Source organism: Panicum virgatum, chromosome 1N (genome assembly GCF_016808335.1).
Source record: "Panicum virgatum strain AP13 chromosome 1N, P.virgatum_v5, whole genome shotgun sequence".
Lineage (NCBI taxonomy): Eukaryota > Viridiplantae > Streptophyta > Magnoliopsida > Poales > Poaceae > Panicum > Panicum virgatum.
In genome coordinates, this window is record NC_053145.1 from 62,397,383 (window position 1) to 62,424,423 (window position 27,041).

The window sequence follows — 27,041 nt, forward strand, 5'->3', positions numbered from 1 at the left end:
CACCACATGATATTTATCGATACTTTGTCATACGCCTTCTTGAGGTCAATAAAGACCATGTGCAAGTCCTTCTTCTGCTCCCTATATCTCTCCATCAATTGCCGTATTAGGAAAATCGCCTCCATGGTTGACCTTCCAGTCATGAGCCCAAACTGGTTTTGGGTCACACTTGTCACACTTCTTAGGCGGTGCTCGATAACCCTCTCTCAGAGCTTCATCGTATGGCTTATCAGCTTAATCCCACGGTAGTTAGTACAACTTTGAACATCTCCCTTGTTTTTGAAGATCGGTACTAATATACTTCTTCTTCATTCTTCAAGCATCTTATTTAACCGAAAAATAAAGTTAAAAAGCTTAGTTAACCATACTATCGCTCTGTCACCTAGGCATCTCCACACCTCAATGGGGATACCATCAGGGACCATCGCTTTACCGCCCTTCATCCTCTTCAAAGCCTCCCCGATCTCTGTCTCCTGAAATCTCCTCACAAAACATCTGTTGGTATCGTCAAAAGAGTCATCTAGGTCAAAGGTAATGCCCTCATTCTCCCCATTAAATTCCCGTGGCTCTACGACCAATAAGTTAATAACTGAATCGACCCGGCCAATCCTTTGTCCAAAAGCAATGTCGAAGCGCATCCAAAAGGACGTGCAAGTGGAGCACCGGCCTTAACCTGCTCGCCTATAAATAACGACCAGTCACACTGGATGCTCCCACACATCTCGATCTATTTCAAGGTTACTTGCAGCGCAAACCAATAGGGTACACCATGGCTCGCACAGGCTTGTGCGTCTGCTTCCTCGCGTTTCAGGGATTGTCCTCCAACTTAGCACTGAGCCAAGTGCTGTTTCAGGTAAGAGCAGCAAGATTGACATCGTCGGCAAGCAAAATACACCACAAGGTTTTCTGTCACTTGAGTGGTGATTGGACTCTGTCACTTTGTGATCACTATGTGCCCGCATGGTTGCATCGGGGCTTCAACTGGGAATCCTGGAAGCAGAACGGGGGATGGTACAACTTCCTGATGGGCAAGGTGGACGACATCGCCGCCGCCGGCATCACGCACGTCTGGCTCCCACCGGTGTCGCACTCCCTTGCCGAGCAAGGTCCTCACCCTGATTCCACTCCCATCCTATCACTGCACTATGATAGTGTAGCTTGCGTGTGCTAACCTGTGACTGCTCACCATCTCATTCCCGTGGCTGCGTGCACAGGCTACCTGCCGGGGCACCTGTACGATCTCGACGCGTCCAAGTACGGCAACGAGGCGCAGCTCAAGTCGCTGATCGAGGCATTCCATGGCAAGGGCGTCAAGGTCATCGCCGACATCGTCATCAACCACCGCACCGCGGAGCACCAGGACGGCCGCGGCATCTACAGCATGTTCGAGGGCGGCACGCCAGACTCCCGCCTCGACTGGGTCCCGCACATAATCTACAGCGACGACCGGACCTACTCCGACGGCACGGGCAACCCCGACACCGGCGAGGACATCGGCGGTGCGCCGGACATCGACCACCTCAACACGCGCATCCAGCAGGAGCTCATCGGCTGGCTCAACTAGCTCAAGATGGACATCGGCTTCAACGCCTGGCGCCTCGACTTCGCCAAGGGCTACTCCGCCGACGTCGCCAAGATTTACATCGACAACACCGAGCCCAGCCTTGCCGTCGTGGAGATTTGGACCTCGCTGGCGTACGGCGGTGACGGCAAGCCTTACTACGACCAGAACGCGCACCGGCAGGAGCTGGTGAACTGGGTGGACCGCGTGGGCTGGTCCGGCCCGGCCACGACATTCGACTTCACCACCAAGGGCATCCTCAACGTCACCGTCGACGGCGAGCTGTGGCGGCTCCGCGGCGCCGACGGCAAGGCTCCCGACATGATCGAGTGGTGGCCAGTCAAGGCCGTGACCTTCATCGACAACCACGACACCGGCTCGACGCAGCACATGTGGCCGTTCCCCGCCGACAAGGTCATTCAGGGCTACGCTTACATCCTCACGCACCCCGGCACCCCCAATGATCGTGAGTCATCGCCTCTCTGTCATTCTAAGCTCTCTAAGTTGCCGTGCATGGCCGCGATGAACTGAAGAAAATTTGTGATTTCTTCCCTAGTTCTACGATCACTTCTTTGACTGGGGCCTCAAGAACGAGATCGCACACCTGGTGTCCATCAAGGACTGCCACGGGATCCAGCCGGACAGCGAGCTGCGCATCATCGATGCTGACGCCGACCTCTACCTCGCTGAGATCGACGGCAAGGTCATCGTGAAGATCGGATCAAGGTTCGATTGTGGGAACCTCATCCCAGCAGGTTTCCAGGTTGTGGCGCACGGTGATGGCTACGCCGTCTGGGAGAAATTCTGAGCCAGATTTGTGCCTCCGTACGCCCGGCAAACAGAGCCTTAGCGGATTTGACCTGCATTTTTCTTAGTTTATACTAGGATTTGAGCTCAATTTCTGAAAACTGTCTATGTGGTAAAGATTAACTCATCCATAAACAAATGGACCCGGCTATCCTACGGCCGGCCATAAAACTAGCATCGGTACGGCCTTCCTATTTTTTGGAAAAAACTACTAATCGTAACATATGTACTTTCCTAATCAGGCCTGCTCACGTGGTCCCAGCGACCCGCAGCAAGTTGGGGGGGGGGGATTCACGTGGTCCCAGCAGCACGCGGCTAGTTTTGGCGGCAAAAGAATGCCTGGTCCCCACACCATCCACCCCCGTCTCCCGCCGAAATAAAAAGCTTTCTTGCGGCCCCCGTTTCCTTGACGAAACCCCAGCCCCCGTCCTTCCAGGCGCCGCCTCCCCCTGACGAGACGACGGCAACATGGCAAATTTGCTCAAAAAACAGATGGCGAAAAGGAGATTGATTCAATAGAAAAAGCAGAGAAAAAAGCATCAGACAAAAAAAGGTACGTATGCACGCAAACTGCTATGTCTAGTGTGCTCCATAGATCTGAATAGATCTGCATATATCTGAATAGGAGAACAGATTTCATACTAAGCTGCTTAGATCTGTACACAAATTTACTTGAGCATCTCAATAGGGGTGTGGCAAAGTTGGTTCTAAGATGCGTAGATCTCTATAGACACAAGCTTACTTGAGCATTCCAATAGAACAGAGCTGGTAGTAGGCTAGGCTGCGTGGATATGTATGTACTCAAATTTACTTGACCAGAAAGAAGTCGGTTTGATGCCAAATCTGCTTAATGATAAGACTATCTTGCCTGACCTTTTGTTGAGCTTTTGTTCCAGTACTGCAAAAACAAAAAGAAAATGGCATAAGCATGTTAGCTTACATATTGGGAAAAAAAGGAGGAAAATAAAAGTAACGAAGCATGATTGAAATGTTAGCAAACTGGAAATAGGAAAAAACATTTTCACCCATCTACACATGGTTGCCAACTTGTTAGCTTTTTCATACAGATGCGAAAATGTTTTTTAGGGAAAAAATGCTGGTACAAAGTATTGTATTCTGCTTATTTGCTTAATGAAATGAGGCTTGCAGGCACCATGGATTTGAACAAGCCTCCCCCAGAATTTGATTATGATTTCTTAGATGGAGTTGAATCAAATCCTTCCTATTGCACACAAGCAACCCCAGCTATTTCAAGTTTACAGGTCCAAACACATCAAACAGACCAGGATGTTGGGGGCACTCTGATTGCTGATGGTGAACACCAAGATGCTCATGGTTTTGCTGTCAATACTGAAGAAGCTATTGGTGATGGTGTTCTTGAGGAAATTGTAGAAGGAGTTGTGGAAGAGGTTTAGCTAACACCTCCAGTGCCATACACAGGTCAGACATTTATCTCTAAGCAGGAGGCAAGGGAGTTCTACAACTCATATGCAAAAAGAATTGGCTTTTCTACCCGTACAAGCACTACACGCCTTTCGAGCTTGTCAAGGGAGCAAAACAAGGTTCAATTTGTATGTAACAAAGAAGGACTTGGGAGGAAGGTCATAGAAGATCAAGTGACTGCTGTTTCTGATGATAGCAATTATGATGAAGAAGACTCGGAAGATGGTAATGATGGTTCAGTTAAGAAAAAAAAGTTTGACGGCGGCAAGAAGAGAAAGATGGAGAAGATGCAGTATACAGACTGCAAGGCAAGGATAGTTGTCAAGTTAATTGCTAATAGGTGGCATGTAATATACTTTGCACCAGACCACAACCATGATCTTGTTGTGAAGCCGTCACTGAAAAAATTCCTAAGGTCTCACAAAGGGATACCTAAAGAGGAAAAGGAATCCATTGCATTGCTGCACGGGTGCAACTTGAGCACTGGTCGGATAATGCAATTGATGAATGAGTTTTATGGTTCTGCGCAGCTAGTTCCATATGAGGGGAAAGATGTTGGCAACTTCCGCTCCACTATTAGAAGAATAGAAAAGTACAAGGATGTGCAGAAAATATTAGACTACTTTAGAGAGCTGGAACAAGAAGATCCAGAATTCTTCTACAAAATTAAGCTTGATGCTGACCACAGGGTGGAGTGCCTATTTTGGGTTGATAGTGCTGCAAGGCATGCCTATATTGAATCTTACAGTGATTTGGTGTCTTTTGATGCTACCTACGTGACTAACATGTATGATATGTCATTTGCTCCATTTATTGGTATCAATAAGCATGGGCATTCATTCATGTTGGGTTGTGCCTTCATAAGGGATGAGAAAACTCCTAGCTACATCTGGTTGTTTGAGACATTCCTAGAGACAATGAAAGGTAAATCGCCTGTGAGCATTATCACTGATCAGGATGCAACTATGAGGGCTGCAATCACGCAAGTTTTTCCCAACACAAATCACAGAAATTGCCGATGGCATATAATGGATAAGTTTTCTGGAACAATAGGGCATGTACTAGACAAGGATGAAGAACTAAGAGATGACTTCAAAGAATGCTTGAACTACACCGTTACTCCGGATGAGTTTGAAACAAAATGGGTGGAGATGATAAACAAATATCATTTGGGAGATGATGTGCATTTTCAGCACCTCTATGCGATCCAGAGCAGCTTTGTCCCAGCTTACTACATGCACTGTTTTTACCCCTTCCTGCAGTCAACTCAAAGAAGCGAGGGGTCAATGCTGTTCTAAAAAAGTATGTGAATCCCAACATGTCTGTTCTGCATTTTGTTAAACAATATCAAAAGATCCAGGATAAGTGCCTTGTTGCTCAGGATGGTCAAGACTTTAGGACAGATGACAAGGCAAGAAGGAGGTGGTCGAAATATTCTATCGAGAGGCATGCAACAAGTGTGTATACCAAAAATCTTTTCTACAAGTTCTCAAAGGAGTTGTAGAAAACTGCAGAGTATGATGTGAAATCTGAAGGTCAATTCCAGTATTGGTTAGTGCCAAACAACAATTTTGTTTATGGGTATGGCAAAAGGAACTACCTTGTGACAGCACTTGAGGAAGAGGAAAATTACTGCTGCGAGTGCAGCAAAGTTGATAGAGATGGAATGTTGTGTTGCCATATATTGAAAGTGATGACAAGATTGGGTGTGAAGGCTATTCCTCAGCGGTACATATTGAAAAGATGGACACAAGAAGCAGTCCCTGACAATGAGGGTGATGCGCCTAATGCCCATGTGCAAGCAGATTTCATAGCGCGTGGTATGCCATTGAACAACAAAAAGACTGTGTGGTTTACCAATCTCTCTACATCATTTGCAAAATTGGCAGTTGAGGGCTGTGTATCAAAGGAGGTGTATACTATTATGGACAATCACATAAAACAGATTCGAATTGAGGTTGATGAAGTTAAGAAAAGGAAGAAGAAAAACACGCAGAGGGGGCGCAAATGCCAAGCATCTAAACCTGAACCTGAAGCACTTAATAGTGTGCCTGCTGGTCCTGGTGCATCTGAAAATGCAAGTTTATTGGCTCCCATCCCAACTGGTAAGAAATAAAAAAGATGTTGTAATATTTCCCAAACCACCCAACCCAACCACGCACGCACCTAACCCCCCCTTGATGAAAAAAAAATTGCATGCAGATAACAGTAGTAGTGCCCCTGAGGACAATCCTGCTGAATTGGCTGGTCCAGTTGCAATACCAGAAAGTGTGAGTAACCCCCCGAGGTCAAAAGTGAAAGGGCGCAAGAAGGAGAAAAGACTGAAGAAGGGGATGCATGTAGAATCGAAGAGGCAGAACAAGTGCGGGATCTGCAGGTTGACTGGTCACAATGCTGCAAAGTGTAGCAGTAAAAAGGAAATAGAGGATGGAAAGTTAGGGGCCTAGGGTGGGGTCTATGGTCTACATATAGCTGTGATATCTTACAAACTGTAACTTAGTCAATACAGGGTGTTGGAAAAAAAGAGAGTGGAATTGCCTATTGCATAGAATGAAAATGCTTGTGCGGTGCTTAAATGTTGCCTATTGCAGAGAATAGAAATGCTTGTACGATTCTTATATTATACCTATTGAGACGAACAGAAAAAGTTGGGAACATGCAGCTAGATTTTGTGTTAATTTGCGTTTTGCTTTGTAATGAAATGCCACTGAGAATATGAAAACACTGCTAGATCTTTGTTTGATGGAGAACAAACAGCTACGTTTTTTGTGTAGAATAGCCTGATGCTTTGTACTAAAATGATTATGAGAATGTGAGAAACCACGTACCTATGCCAAGTTTAAGATGTCTTCCCAGTCCGTGTCATTTTCATCATAGCTGAGCCACTTGTGTGTTGACATCTTCCTTATATTCATGATATCTTTCTTTTGTAAAAGGGGGACTATGCGCCCATCCCAATACTCAGCATTCATGAGTATGTGGAAGCCACAGTCGTGGCTGTGTGTAAAAAAAATGAGGAAACAGATTTATTAGTAGCATACATGTGTGACAGATTACTTAAAACGAAGAGGGTGAGGGGGGTAGGGTGGTTGCTTACTTGTTTCTCTACTGTGGGACTGCAATATTGACAAGTTCGTACTTCTCAATTGTGCCATCATAATATGTTCTCCACAGGGTCTTTATGCAATTGACGATCTAATTGCAGCAGTCAGCAAGCTTTTTATCTTCCAAGGTTCTCATAGAATCTAGTACTTCAAATCTATTATTGCACAGATTCAGCATAATCAGAAAGTAGTGCCCTGAGTGTTCATTAGCCTCAACCAGCTTCTGTAGGACTGGGAATAGAATCTAAAAAAAAAAGAAATTTTTGTTCACCATTATGTTAAGTTGACGGTGTGAGGGGAGTGAGGGGAGGGGGGAGAACACATGCATCTTTGCATGAGTCAGACACACTATTACATACCATTTTCCTGTGATGTAGGTGGTTTGTCTCCTTACTAAATACATGTTTGATCGCTGCCATTCCAGTTTGATTTTGTTGCAGCAACGTCTGCATGCACATGTGATGGATCAGACTTGGAAAAATGCCTCCCGAGAAAAAGGCTAAAGAATGCCTTAGTTGGGATACTAAATTACATGGAGGGGACTCACTGAAACATAGAGTGGGAGTACACGTCTCGAGGCTGCCCTTGTCTTCTTGCCGTTAATGACATAGATGCCAACCTCGGCGACTGTGTTATTCAACATCCCTGTGGGTTTTACAGACTCCACAAGATGCCCGAGTGTAGCGTACGTGAAATGGTAATTGATTATGATTACACTGAAAAAAAAGAGATAGTCAAAAACACAAAAATGATGTGGTGTAAAAAACCATGTTTTGTTTTGATGAAAAATGAAAAAAGAGAGCATGTGAGTAAGTCGTAGAAGTTTACATACTTGCTGCTCCTCGACCTGGTGGCCATTCCTGTGAACTTGTAGACAACATCATATACTTTGCAGATCTCCTTTGAGCATTTGAATGACATTCTCCTTGGTGCAATTTCAACATACGGAGATTGCAGAGCTGCAGCCGTTTTGAATGCTCTTCTTGGTGCAAGTGTATACTCGGGTGTGATGGAAGAATCACCCTCTAGTGATGCGCCGGTTGGTATCCCTCTCGCCTGAGGAGTAGGCTCTGCATTCATGGTCACTATTGTTGCTGCTTGATGCTTGCTGCTTGATGCTTCATTACCATTCTTGCTTGCGGGGAGTCCTGTAGTTGGTGTGGTTGATGTTGTGCCAACTTTGAGCTTTTCCTTCGCTTGTTCATGCTTCTGAATCGTTTCTGCTTCCCACCTTTCAAACACCTCAATGGGTAAGCCGTCCAGAGACCATGCAGAACCTTGATCTGTGTGTGGCAATTCTATAATGTCAGATGAAAACAACACTTACTATAAAAAAATGCTATTGCATCATTGTTGCTTGGTGGGATGAGTTGGTTCGTCTGATGAGGTCAATTAGTTTGCCTATTTAATGTAACATTACTACCTAACATGATAGAAAGGTGGGATGTAAAGAAATTAAGTGACAAAGGTGGATAGTGCATACCAGGTGGGCCGAGGTCAATTGTTGGTGGTGTTGTCTCTGCTGCTTGCTTTAGCAGTGTTCTGCGTGTTGCTTCTGCTGGTGGCATGGGCTCTTCAATTGACTTCATTATATCAAATGAAGGGGGAGGGAAATCCCAAGAGCGCACCTTAGCACCGCTTGCTGTCTGTAGCTGAACATTAGCTGGGGCTGTAGCTATTTCTCTGTCCGCCTGCTTGCTTGCTGCTGCATTTGTGTTTGCTGGCTTGTTGGGACTGATTGCTGGTTGCACTGCATATTTGGCTGGAGCACTATCCCTAATGCTGCAGTTTATGTTGCCATTGGTCTTGTCGACTTCATCTACCCTGGTTGGGGGCTCTGGCAGCTTTAACCTTGCATGTCTACTTTCAGGATTGCCTAATTTCTTCACTGTTGGAGTCTGTTGTGCTGGTATGTCTGGGGCTATGACTTCTAATGCAGCAAAGTCTTTATATTCACTAGATTGTATCCTTTTAAGCCTGCTGCTAAGTGGGACAAGATCTTCGCTGTCATCCATCGATGGTTCCTCACCAGCAGTGTCTCTATGGTCAGGGGCATCATCGGGTGCATCCTCAAGATCTGGGTCTAAGCTCTCATTGTCGCTACTCACATCTGGTTCATCCTCAAAATCCGTTCCAATACTTCCATTGTCGCTGCTTGTATCTGGTTCTTCATCATCTTCATAGTTGAGCTCATCTTCTTCGTAATCAGGATCTTTCTCGGTATCTTCTTCATCTTCATGATGATCGACTATCCTGTTCCGCTTGGACCTTCTCAAGCTTGGTCCAGCTGATTCTTCTTCATGATTCACTGCCCTTTTCCGCTTAGATCTTCTCAAGCTTGTTGTGGCTGAATCATCTGCAGCAGCCATTTCTTGGATGAATGTTCCTAGTGCCTCTGTGACACTGCTAAGAACTTTGCTTACAGCTTCACACATTTTCCTTTTCTTCTGCAAAAAAAGTGGACAGTAAATACGGTTAATATGGAAAATTGCTTAATGCATAAAGTTAAAAATCATTTGCAGGTGCATTGATTTGCTTGCTGGGTGACATTAGAATTGCTTGGGGGTGTGGCTGATTGCTCATGCTGCAAAAAAAAATAAAAATAAACAAGGGGGGCGGGGCTTGCTGCGCATACCTCTGGGGGCAACTGTCTTGGTGCTTTTTGTAACACCCGGTTTATAAAAGAACATAAACCGAGCAATCATATACGTGCCAGGATCAAGTCACACGTATATACAACAGAATGAATAGTATATCATAGCACATATCACGTAAAAAGACATAATAAATCGAAATACGAATGTTATTTATTACATTAATGACAAAATGTCTGATACAGCGGAAGCGAAGTACAAAATACGATAAAGACTCTCCGAAGCTGAAGCAGGGTGCCACAGGGACGTCGACTGGGAGACGAACGCCTAGAAATCCTCGTAGTCCTGGTAGCGCTGAGCGAACTCCCTCGTGTCGGCAGGAACTGAGCAGCAGTAGCGTATCTAAGAGGAAAAAGTAGAGAAGAGGCAAGAGTGAGTACACAACTTGTACTCAACAAGTATAACACAAACTATGAGGCTCTAAGGTTGGCTGACTCAACTGCATTAGCTTTTAAGTGTTGGCAGAATTTTATTAAAGCTATTTACTACGAGTTGATGAATTACCATTAACCCAGTTACATAGTAATTAATCAGAATTAATTCAGAAACTACTGAGTGCCAAACCAAACCAAACCAAGGTAACCCCAAGAGGCACCTCCCTCGTCGGAAGGAGACAACCCCACTAATCAAAAGGAGAATCTGGGCCCGCTCATAACCGTGAGCACGGCTAGTATACCAGTTTTACACTCTGCAGAGGTTGCACATCTTTACCCACAAGTCGTGAGCTACGCTAGGGGTTTATCACACTTCCTTAGGTGAGATGACTAGCGACTCACTACGAGGCCGTTACAAAGAATCTCGTTGGTAAGGCGTAACCGCGAGAGTTAGGTCAGCGACGATGGGGCCCTCCTCACGGGGGTACAAGCATAGGTACGCAAACCAAGCACAGACCAGCCGGAGGAGCAGGGACCATTGAAGCTTACTACTCTTGCCCCGCAGGTAAGTTACTCCAAACCAAAAAGACCCAATTAGTAAGCCAAGTCTATCCCATTCTAGCCTTGTGGTAGCGCTGTTATCCCAGGTTGTCGCTCTATGAACCGGTCCTTATGGAGAGTGGCCAACCAAGCACTAAGCACCGTGCTGGCCCCCTAAACATGTTTATACAAAAACCATCTTTTAACGAGACGTGAGCCACTCATCCACACAGAGGGCCACTCTCAGAATTAAGTTCAAGTAAACCATTAATCAATTTAATTAAAAAGGACCAGAATGTGTTATAGCGCAGCAACCTAGCACAACTAACCAAAGTGCAACCCAAAGGATATATATAAAGGATATAAAGTGGCTAGGAATGTCCTTATAGGCATACAATATTAAAATGCAGTATGAAATTGTATTTAAAGGTGATAGGTGTTGTTCATGTTATACTTGCCTTCCTCATACTGCTCCTACTGCTGCTCAAAGTGCTCAGAAGACGGCTGCTCCGGGTACTGGTACTGGGGCTCCTCAGATGGATCAACGTCTACTCACGAACACATGGCCAAAACAATGCACAATAATAAGCATACAAGCAAACAAATGCTAACACTAAGGAATAGTACATCAATACATAAAAACATCACAATAAACTAGTCTAAAACTATTCTACACGTCACAACGATCGCGTGGACATAAAGAATGCCTAAAACGGAGCTAAAACACATAACCTAGGCTAAAAACAAGGTTCAGGGGCTTATTTGTAATAAAAACAGGGTTCCAGGGACTTTTTCTGCTAAAACCGAGGGCCTAGACGTAATTAACCATTAAATCTGAGGGCTAGCGTGCAAAAGACTAGGTGCTGGACGGCGGGTTTGATATTTAAAAAGCTCAGGGGCTTAAGTGAATAAAATAGGGCCAAACCGTAATTAGTTTTCTATACAGCTGGACCGCGGGTTGCTATTAACAAAAGACAGGGGCTCTTATGCAAAAAGGACAGGCGAACCGGTATCCACACACGTGGACCGTCATATCTCGATCTATTGGCTCAGATTCGTTGGCTTCCAGATCTAATCGCGTGCGTCTGAAACAAATCGGACGGTCCTGGGGCTTTGGGCGCGCGGGGCGGCGGCGCGCTACCGCCGGCGACTCTGTTCGCGGCGGCGCGTGGCCGGAGATGGCCGTCCCGGCGCTCTAGGGAGCCAAAAGGGTTGCGGTCTGGTGCTAAGGAACGATCGTGACTCGCGTAATTCACTGGGGCCAAGAGCGGGGCACGGAGAGGCGCTGCGCGTCGGGGGCGACTGCGGCGGCGGTTCGGCACGATGAAGCTTGCCGGCGCGTGGTGTTTCCAAGGCTCCAGGGCTACAGCCTAAACCAAACTAGCGCCAAAAGGTCCGGGGAAGGCTGCAGGTGCTCACCGGGCTTGGATTTGGTCGGAAACGCAACGGAGTGTGCTCGACGTCGAGGTCCGACGGCGGCGAGGAACGGAGCTCGTGGCCGGGGTCGATGCAGGGGTACTCCGGCCGTTCTGATCCCACGGCTTGACTCGGGGTGGTACTGCGGAGATGCACAAGGGTCAGGGAGGTCCGGGGATCGCCGGGGATGAGCAATTGGCCAGAGATCGGAGTTTACCGGGGTTGGGGAGCTCGGCGCGATTCCGGTGATGCAGTCCAGGAATTGGAGCGTGGCCGGCTTAGAAAGTCTCCCAGGGCCGAGGCGGAGCGTCTGCGGCGGTCGGCAGGGCTTGGGGTGCGGTGGCGTGGCCGGCGCACGGCGGCGCGGGTGCTCTGCGCTGCGGAGCGAGGGGAGGCGGTGGCTAGGGTTGCGGGGTGGCGGCTAGGGCGTGGATGACGGGGTACGGGGGAGGCCAGGGCCTACTTATAGGGCGGCGGCCATCCTAGGCGTGCGCGCCCGGGTTTGGAAGGCCGGCGTGGACTTCGCCGGAGATCGCGGGCGGCGGTTGTGCGGGGGGGGGAGACGAAGTAGCTGACGGGCGGGCCCGGGGCGCAGCGAGAGAGGGAGGGACGATGCGGCGCGGGCTGACTGGGGTGCGGGTGCTGGCTGGTGGGGTCAGGCGCGGGGAGAGCTCGTGCGGGCGCTGACGCCTTGGGCCCGGTGGCAGGGAGCGCGCGCGGGCGCTCGGGCTGAGCGGGGCATCGCGCGGAGCGGGCGTGGGCCGTGCGCTGCTGGTAGCGGGAGCTGGGCCTAGCGCTGGGTCGAGTGAGCGGGAGTTTGTGCGGGCCGCGAGGAGAGAGAAAGGGCTGGGCCTAGCGGGTTATTTGGGCCACGGGTTGGTCACTGGGCCGAGATGGTTTGGGGTTTGGGCTCCTTTTCTAATCCCTTTTCTTTTCTAAATCTAATCCTAATTCAAACTCAAGGCAAATGAATTCAAATTTAAATTTGAATTCACACAAGCACTCAACAATTAAAACAATGCTCCAGCATGATGCAACAACAAAAATTAAACCTATGATAAATTTTAATTACTTATAGAACAAAAATTTAGGTTAAATGCAAGACTAACACAATAATCCTTAGAAAATTAATTAAAGCCAATTAAATTTATTATCAAAAGCTGAAAATTAAATTAGGGTGTTACACTTTTGATGTTAAAAATCTACTGATACCGTCCATCTGTAAGGCGAATCCTGCCCCAACGGAGTGACATGATTCGTTTAGCTGAAAAGAAAGTTTATCATGTGTTAGAGGGGTGTCAGGGAGGGGGGGAGGGGGCGGACAAAAAAGAGATAGAATTGAGAATCCATATGACAGTTTTTTCCTACCTTCAGTCTGCCAAAACTTCCATCACGGTTTGTGTCCAACTTGATGACCTGGTCCAACAGATTCCTCGTCCATGCAGCGATCCTTGGTCTATAAGTTGGGATTTATAAATTCGGAACATCTAGCGAGTCCGCATACAAAATCTGCAGGAAAATGAACAAAATGGATCAACTAAGTGCAAAATAATATCAAATATCAAAACTGCATGTAAAAAAATGCCTCCAAATGAATCTAAAAAACCCCTTCACATAATTAAAACATACCACGAGTAGAAGAACATAACCCTTCACATCATTTTGCTTGTTTATTTTCATAGCTGCAGCCTTAAGCTGATCAACCACAAACTGACACCAGTTGAAGCCCTTGACAGTTGAAAGGTGAACTAAAGCTGGGTAGCATCTGGGGCTGATTCCCAAGCTGGTGGGTGGGCACAGGAATGTTGAGATAGCAATCATCAGAAAGGACCTCAAAAAATCTTCGTTTGCAGCCTTGTTTTGTTTCACCATTTCTACTACTTGCTCGATCTTGGGTGCTGACCCTTGGATAATGCTATATTTGCTTTGAATGAAATTTATTGCATCAACATCAAGCTCATATCTCACTTTGTCACCCTTGTTTGGCAACCCAAAAATATCAGCCACCGAATCTGCTGTGACTGGAATTCTGCCTTGACCTGGGAGAACTAGCTTTGAAGATTCAGCATCGAAACAGTGCACCATCAGCCAATTGGTGAATCTTGCTGGGATTGTGGAGCATTGAATCTGCAGCAGCCCATCAAAATTCATATCACGAATCATCTTGCGCTGTTGTTCAGTCAAGTCTGCATATAACTTGACGAGTCTTGCAGGGGACGCCCTGTTTCTTCGAGGCTACACACATTTAAATGAAAAACACTTTGAAAAATGAAAAAGGTTGCCTAATCTGATTTATGAATTTGCCTAGATCAAAATAGTATTATTATCTAGATCAGAAAGATATTGTTGCTAGATTTGAAAAAATAATTAATCTAGCAAATATTTGAATGAAAAATTTGCCTAATCTGATGAATGAATTTGCCTAGATCCAGATAGTATTATTACCTACAACAAAAGAGTATTGTTGCCTAGATATGAAAAACATTTAATCTAGCAATATTTGAATGAAAAGTTGCTTAATCTAATGAATGTATTTACCTAGATCAGAATAATATTATTGCCTAAACAAAAATGTGAAGCAGAACATATTAGTAAAAAAAAGTGACGAGGGTGTGAAGCAGATATGTGACATACATCTTCGGATGATGTAGCCCGGCCTTGCTGCTCTTTCTGTGCTCTTGGCATTGTAATTTCTGTTTGCAAATACTCAGTGCTTGCTAGTTGTTGGGTGCCATGTTCAAGCTTAGAATAGTGTCCCAACAAAAAAAGATAGAGAAAATGAAAAAGAAAATGTAATCTATCAATTTTTTTAGCTGAATACTACTTTCCAATTCTAAGAGATATTGTTAGCTGAATGCAGAGCAGAAATGGGATTTTGGATTTATCTAAGTACATCTTGGGATTGAAAAAATTGCAAAAAGGATGCTGAAGTAAATATTGGCTGATTAGCACATTCTTGATGCAGAAAAAAAACATAATATCCCCTACCTCTATACACATCCCCAACAAAAGGTAGTACCAAACAAATAAGCCGATCACACTGATTTTACCTGACAAAAAAACCCAACTAAACACCCTAGAACATGCACTGTAACCCCTCCCTTAAAAAATCACTATAAAAAAATGTAGCAGTTGCACTGGCATTATAGGAGGGCAGTTGGACTCACCTTTTGTGAGCTTAATTCTATAGCAGAGATCCTTCCACTGTATCCCAGCCTAAAAAATGAGGAAAATCCACATGAATATGTGAAATCTGAGGGGGGATGAATCTCAAAAACCAGCAGAGTTCCCTTCCTGGTCTTCTAGGCACTGCAGCAGTGAGAGGGGGCATTGGCCGGGGGGGGGGATTGGTGCGCGGCGCAAATGCTGCTAGTGGGAGCGCGGATTTAGGTGGCGGGCTAGGGTTAGGAATGCAGCGCAGCGGTCGGGGGGAGCTGAATGAGGATTTGGCGAAGGTTTGGGTGGTGCGTGGTGTGCTGATGGAGGTCGATTTTGGACATGGCGAGATGCTGGGGTGGTGGATGGGAATTTGCAGCAGCAGCAACAGTGGAGAGAAAAATGAGAACACAAGGGCTGGGAGACAATGGATGGGATGCTCACCTGCGTGCCTCCTCCCGCCGATTCGAAAATCGATGGTGTGTCCCCCTGGATCCCCTAGACCCCCCGCCGGCTCGGGATTGATAGCTTCGAAGAACAAAGGGCAAAAAAAATGAAGAAAAATGTGGTAAAAAATGCTACAGATCAGAGATGCGAAAAGTCGCTAAGGAGAGATGCTCCCCCTGATTCTAATCAGTCTCCCTCCCCCCTGCAGATTCCCATTTGCTTGGCATGATAATCTCCACCAAAAACAACCACGCAACCCCCCTCGCCTCATCGTGGAAATCGAAAATGATGCGACGATAGCTAAGTAACAGGATGGAACTGACCTGAAATTAGTCTTCACTTGCGAATCCTGCTGATTCCCCGCTGGGGATCCGAACTTGCTCTGCGATGGATGGGTGAATCGAGCGGTTGTTCGAGAGGATAGAGGAGATAGAGAGGAAACCTAGAGAGAGAATGAGAAGACGAAATGACCGGTGCGAGACCCAATGTTTTGAATAAAATTCCTCGCCGGGTTGTATAAGGTGGGGCCAGCCTGTCAGGGGCGCGTGCGGCACGTGCGACGCGTGATCGTTGGATGGCGACTGGATGGTGGATTGAACCGGCCGTACGAGCGGACGAAAAAACAGCCGGCCATTATGAAGTCATTACCTAAACAAATTGAGGATGAATGGCATACATTTAGTACGGTTTTATGAATAATGACCCAATATGAATATTTGTTTTATGAATAATGACCCACTATAATTTTTCTTGTTATGAGTGATGCGTGACTGGGAATCATGATGGAACCCACTGGGATTTGTTCTTGACCTTTCGATGAGAGTGGGGGATAACTGGATTTGAAGGAGGATCAACGTTGTGCTGCCCAACTACAACACCACAAGGGTTGTGCCTTAGCGACAGTTACACCGCCTCCGATTTATGCTATTCTTGATGTGTCAAGAACAATCTTGAACTTGCAAGCAAATTGAAGAACAAGTGGATAAAGAACAACACACAGATCTTGCCTAAGAGATAAATCTAGTACATACGAAGTTGAGGTTCTGAATCAAGTAATCGGGTGGTCTCGCTCGACACACGCATATACAAGGAAGTAGCAAATGCTAAACTTATATCAAAACAAAACCTGCCCTCAAATGACAGCTGCAGGTGGTTTACATAGGAGGGGGAGCAGCCAAGAGGCGTGGAGGGGTGTAAACCCTAACTTAGAAAGGGCCCCTAGTGGGCTGAACTAGATACAATGGCTTCAGCCCAAGATTGGAAGACCGATTGTCATTTTGGCGATTCTGCTTAGCTCCATTGGTTGTCATGATGTTGGACCCATATGAAAATAGACTTCAAGAGCTTTCCAACAAGTACTCATGGACTTCAAAACTATTCGGTGCTAAGAGTTATGGCCTTCCAAAGTTGACCCTGCCTGGAGGTTCGAACTGGTATGGTCCGATATGATCATCCACACTCGCTTTCTTGTCGTGTTTGCTCTCCCTCCAATCCAGTTCATGTCCCAAGTTACTAAGCATAAGAAAATCATCACATGAATTTAGTAGTACCCCATTCATAGAAAAACTTGTTTGGACAACAAGAAACGACTTTACCTGATAATTGAGTTGTCGTGCTCTAGCTCGAGTTAATGGTCCTTGCCATGTAGCAGGTGTGGTTGTATCAATGGAAGAGATGTCCTCATCACATAAAGTGCCTTCATGGTTTTCCTTTAGGTTTTTTCTGGAAACAAACAAAACTCCTCCAATCCATACGTATTGGAAGGGATGAGAATGTGAAATTAATTAATTTTTCACTCTACTGCACCTGTACTGAAGGAAATGGCTTTATCTACACAAAGACTTGATGTTCTACAGTGATGACTTTTGGTACCAACAAAGCATCTTACTATTACTAATTGAAGGCACCTTTGAAGCATTTACATGAAGCCACCTGGGATCCTAGGTGGACACTCTAAAAAAAATAGAGAAATCATATAAACTCTCACAAAAATCAGAAACATCCGGTCATCAATCCAACAACTCTAGTTATAATAACCATTGGATCTTTTATCTTTTCTAATAAATTACCCACCTCTGTCATTATGAAAATAGACTAAAGTAACCCCTAAATATGTATCTAAATTACCCACATCTACCATTATAAAAAATCAAAAGTAACCCCTAATCTTTGTGTAAATTATCCATCTATGCTATTATAAAAATAATACAAATATCCCCTTAAATTTGCATATAAATTATCCAGTTATGTTGTTATTATTACAAGTTAAATTACTCCTAAATCTGAATCTAAATTATATAATTATAATAAAATATTAAAGTGTGTCAATATAAAATTCTAAATTACTATTTCTATCATTGTTAATATATTATTTATATTATTATTTATATAAAAATAGTATCAACAATATATGTCACCATGTATTCATGTATGGAAGAGACAAGAATACAAATTTACAAACAAATAGTTCAAGTAAATGTATATCGAATACATATGGAGGTGTGCTCCAAAATGAAATTTATTGTAACTAGATAATGGTAAATATATATTTTAGAGTATATGTTAGAATATTTAATAGATGAAAAAGAACATTAGATGGATAATTATAATTATTGACCTCATTCTTATATTAACTCTAATTAGCCCGTGCGGTAGCACGGGTTGATAGACTAGTGTATCTTAATGCTGGGCAACTGGCTCAAGTCGCATTGTTGCATCGCACTTCAGGGTGCAGGCGGGGCGGGTTGCGGCTAGCCGCAAATCCGCAAAACTCGCCGCTAATATATTTTGCATTGCCTGGTGCTTTGAATATATTCACCAATGCCAGCAGAGTAAAAGACTTATCATAATTCTCAAGCTTGACTTTGCCAAAGCTTTTGACACTGTCGAGCACAATGCCATAATTCAAGTAATGAGTCATATGGGCTTCCCTGCAAAATGGATGGAATGGATTAATCTGATCTTCTCTTCTCTTCTGGTTACTCTTCCATACTTCTCAATGGGGTACCAGGAAAACAGTTCAAGTGTAAGAGAGGAGTCAGGCAAGGAGACCCCCTCTCTCCTCTTCTGTTTGTTATTGCTGCAGAATTACTTTAATTTATAATCAATGATGCTTATCAAAATGGACATCTTATTATGCCAATACCCCATGCCAGTAATGATTTCCCGGTGGTCCAATATGCTGATGACACAATATTGATCCTCAAAGCTGATTTAGCCGCAGTGCAACATCTCAAAAGCCTCCTGGATATCTTTGCTGAGTCTACTGGTTTGAAAGTTAATTACCACAAATCCTCCATTATTCCCATCAATGTTCAAGATGGGGATGTTAATGCTATAGCCTCAGCTCTTGGTTGTCAAGTTGCTTCAATGCCCTTCACTTATCTTGACCTGCCTATGGGAACCACAAAGCCTAGAATGGAGGATCTTACACCCTTGATGGACCGCGTGGAGAGGAAACTCTCAGCCTTTTCCTCCTATCTGTCATATTCTATTCGTCTACAAATGATTAACTCAGTCCTATCCCCCACTGTAACTTATGCCATGTCCTCTATAAAACTCCATGTGGGTGTCATCGAGAATATTGATAGAGCCCAAAAACAATGTCTTTGGCGTGGTAATGATGCCTCCAAAAAGGGTGGAAATTTAGCAGCTTGGCACATGGTCCAAAAACCGAAGCAAAAAGGTGGTTTAGGTGTGCTGAACTTAAGATTACAAAATGATGCTTTACTCTTAAAGCAACTCCACAAATTCTATAGCAAGAAAGACATCCCTTGGGTGTCTCTTATCTGGAATAGATACTATACTTCCAAGGTTCCACATGCTTCATCTGAAGTTGGCTCATTCTGGTGGAAAGACCTCTTAAGACTTAATGTCCTCTATAGGGGAATTGCTAAATGCACCATTGGAGATGGTTCCATAGTTGCTTTCTAGGGAGATCTTTGGTCCACTGCTATTCTTTCTGAAAATTTCCCAAGGCTCTTCTCTTTTGCTGTTAACCCGGACATTTCTGTCAAAGAAATTATTATGGCACAGGATTTGGAATCTATCTTCCATTTGCCTATTTCAGAACAAGCCTTCCAAGAACTTGGTGAGTTGCTGGATCTCCTGCTTTCGACTGATTTTGATCTGGACTCTAATGACAGTTGGACCTTTATGTGGGGAAATCAGCTGTTTCATCAAGTCGTTATTACAATTTGGTCTTCCAGCATTTTCCTGCCTCACCAATTTTTAAGAGATTGTGGCACTCCAAATGCACTCCAAGGCTAAAATTCTTTGCTTGGCTTCTCTTGGTTGACCGGCTGAATACAAGGAATATGCTGCTTCGACGTCACTACAATGTTCAGCCGAACTCTATGTGTGTTCTATGCTCCACACATGAGGAGGAGGATCTGAATCATCTATTCTTTACTTGTCCTTTTGCCCTGACCTGTTGGAACAAGCTTGGCATTTAGTGGGACGTGTCACTCAATACTCAGGAACGAGTACTGCACATGATTGGTTCAGCTGGAATTTCTTGCATCATGGAAATCTTTGTTTTTGCGGCGTGGGAAATCTGGAATATCAGGAACTCCAAGATTTTTGACAATGGTTCTGCTTCCTTTCGACTTTGGTTTAGGAAGTTCTCAGATCAAGTTCGTCTCCATCTCGTGAGAGTTAGAAAAGATAAGCGCATTAGTCTTATTCAATGGCTAGAGTCTATTACTTAGAGTTGTTGCTCTTTTTGTATATTTTTCCCCTCCTTTCTGTAAGTAAGCTCTGCGGTAACCTTTTGAGTTTATTTTTATAAAATTGTTGTGGAAAACTCCCCCACAGTCTTTCCCTCAATATATATATATATATATATATATATATATATATATATATATATATATATATTGCGGGTTCGAGGATGTCCGCAAGGTTTAACACGCGCGCAACAAACGGTTAGCGGGCCTCGTGGCAGAAAATTTAACCCGCGTATCCGCATCGAAGGCAGCTAGCTTGCTTGCCCGCAGCCCCGGACACGCAACTCCATTTGATTCACCCTGCTCACCAATGCAACGCTCCCTTGCACGCCGGCCGCGAGCTCTGACTGCCGCCGACACACTCCCCTAACTCGCCACCACCTCGCTCCCAGCGCCGCCGCTACGGGCCGCGAGCTCCGGCCGCCGCGCTCCACCAGCTCGTCAAGCGCCGCCCGCAAGCTCCACCGGCCGGCGCTCCCCATGCCGCGCGTTGCGGCTGTCCCCTCACCGCGCCGCTACCACAACTGCCCCGGTGCCACGCGCGGCTGCCTCGATGCTGCCGCTGCCGGCCTCGCTCCCCCGCAATGTGCGCCGCGTGGCATGCCGCCGTTGCCCCTGCGCGTGGGAGAGAGGTGGAGGGCTGCGTGAGAGAGTGCTGGAGGGAGAAAGAAGGTTGGAGAAGGACGGACGGGGTCGATTGCGGTGGGGATGTCAACGATGGCGGCGGCGGCGACTGCTAGGTCCTCGCGAGCTCTGTCGTGGACTCATGGGTTCTTGCGGGTTCGTTGTTTTGTCCGCGGCTTGTAGCCGCCAGTCCAATAGCAATCCACTAATGTTTTGCAGCTGGATCTCATAAACCACAAATGATAACTTTGTGGGGCGGGTTTGCGGGCTCGTAGAAAAACCCGCCCTGCCTGCAACGCGAATCGCACTAGAAAGCATCTTTCATCAGCACTTAAGGTTCAATTCTCTTTACAGAAATGCAAACTGACACCTAAGTCTGGAGGTGCCACGGTGGATGATGGCTTTGCTGATGTTTAAACAGGGCAATGTGCAGCGGCAGCAGGATCAGTGACACATAGGCAGCAGCCAGCAGGTGATTCTTAGGGCCTCTTTGGCATAGCTTTAGCTTCACCTCAAATAGTTTCTGAAGCCGTTTTTCTGGTGAAGCAGCTTCTCTGATGAAGCAGAAGTTGTTCTGAAAAAACGTTTGGCAAACCAGCTTATTCTTATTCTTCATGAATGGATTGAAGCTATCTGACTTGTTTGTTCATATGAATTGTATCATTGTGCTCATTTTATAATTGTAGTTCATATAAATTAAAATAAATAAATAAATAAATAGAAATATTGGTTAACTAATAATTGTTGCCCTAATATATTAATGGAGTGGTTTTTACAAAAGGAGTCATAAACCATACAGCGAAGCACGCATGCTCATGATGATCTAATAAAGATTGGGAAGTTGGAGGGCAAATGGAATACCACTCACGTGGGCTGCAGGAGAAGCTCATCAAAGCCAAGATTTCTTAACTTCTCCACCGCAGTGTATTTTGGAAGGAGTTTCACGGTGTGCTTCATGGGAGAAGCTGCTGGGAATTTAACCCTTTGGCATAACTTCACGTGAAGTATACATGAAGCTCCTCAAGAAGCTATACTAAAGGAGGCCTTATTTATCGGCATTCTCTGTAACGTGAATAAGGGAACCTTAGCTTTTTGGCTACAACACCACAAAAAACAAATCGTGCCATGGAACAAGGCAGCAGCGTCTACTACTTTACAAGAAAGAAGAAACGGCAAGTCGGCTCTGATTCTGAAGACGCCCGGTGTGGTCCTACTCTTCGCCCTCCTCCCTCTCCCTGGGCACGGCCCCGAACCTCTCCACCAGGAGGTCGGCCACGACGGGCACCAGGTCCTTGCAAGGCACGGCCTTCCTGTACACGTCCGCCAGGTGCGAGTCGCTGCCGACGCGGCCGCCGACGAAGATGTCCGCCGCCTCGCAGATGTTGCCGTCGCTGTCCTTGGTGAGGCAGCCCATGAAGCCGATGTCGGCCACCTGCACCTGGCCGCAGCTGTTGGGGCAGCCGGTCCAGTGCATGCGCACTGGCCGGGGCACGGCCACCCGCTTCTCCACCTCCCGCGTCACCTGCAGCGCCCGCGCCTTGGTCTCGATGATGGCCTGGCCGCAGAACTGGTTGCCCGTGCACGCCACCAGGCCCTTGAGCAGCAGCGACGGCCGCGGCGAAAGGCGCTCCCGCAGCAGCGGCTCCGCGAGCAGCGCGTCGATCCTCTCGTTCCTGACGTTGGGGAGCACGATGTTCTGCTCCACCGTGAGGCGGAGCTCGCCGGAGCCGTACTCGTCGGCGAGGCGCGCGAGCTCGAACATGTCCGCCGCCTGCAGCCGGCCGACGGGCACGTGCAGGCCCACGTACGAGAGGCCCTCCTGCTTCTGCGGGTGCACGCCGAGGTAGTCCCGGACAGCATCAGATCGATCAGCTGCTGAAGCATCATGAATCGGATACTCGAATTGAAGGAGGGAGGCCTTGCTTACGAGTTCGTCGATGAGCCACATCATGCGCGTCTTCTGGCGGTTGCCCCTGTTGCCGAGGTCCCTGTACGCCTCGAGGATAGCCTGGCAGACCGGGATGACGTCGTCGCCAGGGACCCAGGCGTCGAGCGGCAGCGCCTCGCCCCACCTCTTGGGGCTGATGAACCCGCCCACCAGGAGGTTGAAGCCGAACTTGCCGTCCTTGAGCGCCGGCATGTACGCCAGGTCGTTGATGTGCGGGTGCTCGTACAGGTCGTGCGTGCCGACCACGCACACGTTCCATTTCCTCGGCCTGCCATGCCATCACCAGAAGCAGCAGCTAGCCGTGTCACTGAGACTGAGGCGTGTCCAGGAGGATTGGCATCGCAATGCGAAGAAGAAGAAGAAGAGGACTCACAGGTTGGTGATGGTGGGGTTGCCCTGGGAGTTGCTGGTGATGTAGGAGGAGAGCAGGTTGGTGTAGGGGCGCGTGTCGACGATCTCGTCGGGGTCGACGCCGGCGAGCGGGTTGCCGACGGGGTTGCGCACGTTGTCCATGCCGCTCTGCAGGCTGGTGAGGCCGACGGCGCGGAGCCCCTCCAGGATGGCGGGCACGTCCGGGAGCGTCACCCCGCGGATCTGCCAGTTCTGCCGGGTCGTCACGTCCGCGCACCCGTCCGCGCCGTACGCCTCGATCACGCTCGCCAGGTACCGCGTCTGCTCGCTCGTCGTCACGCCGTTGGGCAGCTTCAGCCGCATCATGAACCGCCCGTCTGCAGCACACACAAGGCAACGCATGCATCAATCAAGCGAGCCAGCTTCCAATCGGAGAACACGTCTCTATCCTCATCTGTAGTGTAGGATGATGGTCCAGGGAAGAAAGGTTGGGAGAAACCAAGCCAACAACGGAATTGGAAACTCTATTCTTTTTTTATACTAAAAGTATAGTATATTCGGGCTCTATATAAGAAAGGTATAAATAAAGTTTTTGCTGCATATCTGACACAAAAGAACTTTAAGTTTGACGATTCTACCCAGAAACGGAATTGTTCCAAAAGAAAAAGGAAAGGAACGGAAGTACAGTACGAATCAGGAATCCACAAGTTAGCAGGTTTTGAACTAGTAGTAGACACGTTGTGTTGTTTAACAAGGAATGGCCCGCGAGGGAAAAAAATTAAGAAAACACTTCCGAAGCGTTGAGAGAGTTAGTACGTGTCATTTTGTTTGCACTAAGAAAACACTTCCCAAGCGTTGAGAGTTAGTACGTGTCATTTTGTTTGCACGATTGGGATACTTGACCTTTGGCCCTTCGTGTGTATTTTAGTACAGGCGTCCTATAAAAGAATATCACGGTATTACTGTTGCCCAAGAATTTTTCTATCGCCTACTCAAAAGTCCAAGCTGAGCCTTTTTCTTCGTAGGAAAAAAATCCAATGAAGTTCAAGTCTCCAAGATGGGTCTGAGACCCACTTGGGATTTTGGGTCACAAGGAAAGTTTTTACTTAGGCTCACATTTGCGAATGAGTAACCAATTCGGAAACATATTTTGGTAAATCCTAGGGGTGTAAATTGGTGAAGTATTTATGCCGCTTCTCCAAAATAAGATTCTATTTTAGAAAAATAGCACCTAAGATCACCAATTTACACCTCAGTAAATCCCCTAATACGCTTTATTCAACTGTGAAAGATTAAAAAAAAACTACCTGACGCTGTGACGCACCTGATAAACCATACACAGAGCCCCTTGGAAAGGAAAACATTATGCAGATGAAGCCCAAAAGGAACATGAGCACATGGTGATGGTCAGATGGAAGCATCGAACGTGCAGTGAAACTACAGAGCAGTCATAAACCATTATCCACCATAAGCGAGCAATCATCTACCGCGAAAAACAAGTAACTAGTAGTGCATCAAAACAGATTATACGTAAGCAAATGCTTGTGAATCGCCTGTAACCAAAGCACAACGGAATCAGATGTTGGGTGTTGGTGGGCGCTGCCACCACAGCTGCTGCGGTTGAGGCTATCTGCTTCGAGCTATTACGGTGCAGGGAGGAGCAGGCCACCCGGCTTCAGGATCCGATCATCCGATGCAGCTGGAAGCCAGCTTGTCTCCGCCAAGTTACTCCGGTGCCGCACTCCAACCTGACCCGGGCCTAGGTACTGGGCCGACGGTGTCTGCGCCTCCTGCTGAGGGAGCACCAGTTACGCTGCAAACGCTGGAGCCTTGCCCAGTCTACGACTTGGAGGGCGACACAATAGTGGCAGTGAACCCAACACCGGAGGACATTGTCCAACCCTATGCTGATCTTCAGATGGAGACCATGCCATGCGCCGAGGAACCGCGGACGCCCATCGTGTCTAGCTGCGTCGCAGCGGAGGTAGTTGCGAGCCATGAGCGTCGGCTCAAGACTTTCGTCGAGGAGGTTAGGCGTCCTATCCGCTCACCTCTCGCACAGAAGCCCGCCAAGACAAGGAAGGATCCCTTCCCTCCTCCACATGGCCATCCCGGGTTGCCGAAGCGCAGCAAGCGCTTGGGAAACCATCCTTTGGCCAGCGTACCTTCCTCCAAGCGTGCGGAGGTGATGCTGATGCGCTGCTTCAATGTCGTCCCGGAGGTGGCCACGCCAAACTCAGACTCCAAGAAGGCCTACTCACAGCTGTAGAAGGAGAAGTTCGACGACGACCATTTCGAGGCTGTGAGAGACCTTCTACCAGCGCTTCGCAACTCCTCGATCATGGGCTTCACTCTTGAGTGATGTGCCTGTGATCACCACTTGGGTTGTATTAAGCGCGAGTAGTCTGTTGAGGGTTGGCCCTATAGGGCTTTTGCTTCTTAGCACTAGGTTAGTGCTTAATGTGTTCCGTGAGCTTTTTGCTTTGCGGGTTGTAAACCAACTTTTATTCTCTTCTTAATACAATGATGCGCAGTTCTCCTGCGTATTCGAGAGAGAAAAAAGCACAACGGAATGCATTGCCGGCGACGGCAAGTAAGCGATGTGCATTGCGGTGCAGAGAGGGGACGTACACTGGTGCTTGCGGCGGTGGAAGAGGCCGAGCCACTTGAGGCGGACGTCGACGTCGTCCTTGGTGAGCTTGGCGGCGTCGATCTCCTCCATGGGGATCTTGGAGAGGTCCTTGATGCCGTCCTCCATGAACAGCCCCATGGGCTCCTTCTCCAGCTTCACCTTCTCCTGCGGGTTCAGCCCCGTGCGGTACTTCTCCTTGAGCACCCAGTACCCTCCCGCCCGCTCCTCGACCCTCGGCTCCAGCCGCTCCGCGGGGACCTCGCCCGCCGCCGGCGCGGGCGACGGCACGGAGACGGCCGCCCTGGCGAGGCCGGGGCGCCGGCGGGACGAGGTCGACGACGCCGCGTGCGCGGACGGCGGGAGGAAGCGCTGCAGGGACGCGGAGGAGGCCATGGCTGCTGGTGGCGGCGGTGGTGGCACTGCTGCTGTGCCTGTGCTGCTGCGGTGGTGGTGGCCATCGGTGGCGAGCGTGTGGTTGTTTATTGTGGGGCGCGAGGGGCCGCGCCGCGCCGCTTCTTGGCTCTTGGGGAGTTCAAGAGGGCAGATGCAGCGCGAAATGGCAGCCACCGTGCAGAATTACCGACGTGCCCACGTCCCGCCGGGTACGGCTCTAGGCTCCAACTCCAAGCCTCCAACAAACCATGTTCTTCCACTCATGATTTTTTTTTCATGCACTTACATTCTATTCTTACAAGGAGCTGGTATTTTCTGTACTTTTGCATTAGAAATATTACATTTAGCATAAGATAGTTAATTTATTTTTAACTAATCAACTTGCCCTAAACGGAAGGATTAGTACTCATACTCCATCTGCTTGGCATAGCTACAGCATATGCTGCCTTATGCATTTTTTTTTTTTGGACAAAAGAAGTTGTGCAACTAAATTTTCTGCAGATGACATACTCATCATATTCAGGTGGACTAGACAACTAGGAAATCAAGGGGCGAGCAGCTGATTCGGAGCAAAACGCAGAGGGCAAAGCTTGCCCCGGTTTCAGGCCCTGCTTGGCGCTTCGCTTATCGCTGAAGCAGGCGGAGGCGGCGGTCCCTCCATGACCATCCCACCCAGACATCCAAGAGCCGGGCAGTTTGGTAATCTCGCCGCGCCGGGGCAGCCCAGGTACGCGGCGAACATGCGGGGGAGGGCGCGAGTGCGACCAAGAAAAGGAAGCTCGTGTGCTAGTTAGTTAACCCGCCAATCAGATCGAGGCCAAGGCCACACACACTGACACACAGGAACCTGCGATAACTTAAACA

The 27,041-nt window shown here is 47.3% G+C and overlaps 2 protein-coding genes and 1 pseudogene across 2 annotated transcripts; 2 read left to right on the plus strand and 1 right to left on the minus strand.

Moving 5' to 3' along the window:
* Positions 1-1,009: 1,009 nt before the first annotated feature.
* LOC120653858 lies at positions 1,010-2,398 on the plus strand (annotated as a pseudogene).
* A 1,124-nt stretch (positions 2,399-3,522) lies between these two features.
* Positions 3,523-6,258, plus strand: LOC120653756 (protein FAR1-RELATED SEQUENCE 5-like). The gene is made up of 6 exons (XM_039931432.1): positions 3,523-3,777; positions 3,832-4,735; positions 5,074-5,222; positions 5,316-5,631; positions 5,701-5,916; positions 6,014-6,258. Exons 1-6 carry the CDS (start codon positions 3,523-3,525, stop codon positions 6,256-6,258), a joined length of 2,085 nt encoding a protein of 694 aa, XP_039787366.1.
* Positions 6,259-21,745: 15,487 nt separating this feature from the next.
* Positions 21,746-26,280, minus strand: LOC120653859 (ferredoxin--nitrite reductase, chloroplastic-like). Its single transcript, XM_039931544.1, has 3 exons — positions 25,784-26,280; positions 23,175-23,529; positions 21,746-23,069 (listed from the first exon to the last, which is right to left on the minus strand). Exons 1-3 carry the CDS (start codon positions 26,175-26,177, stop codon positions 22,064-22,066), a joined length of 1,755 nt encoding a protein of 584 aa, XP_039787478.1. The 5' UTR covers positions 26,178-26,280; the 3' UTR covers positions 21,746-22,063.
* Positions 26,281-27,041: the final 761 nt, after the last annotated feature.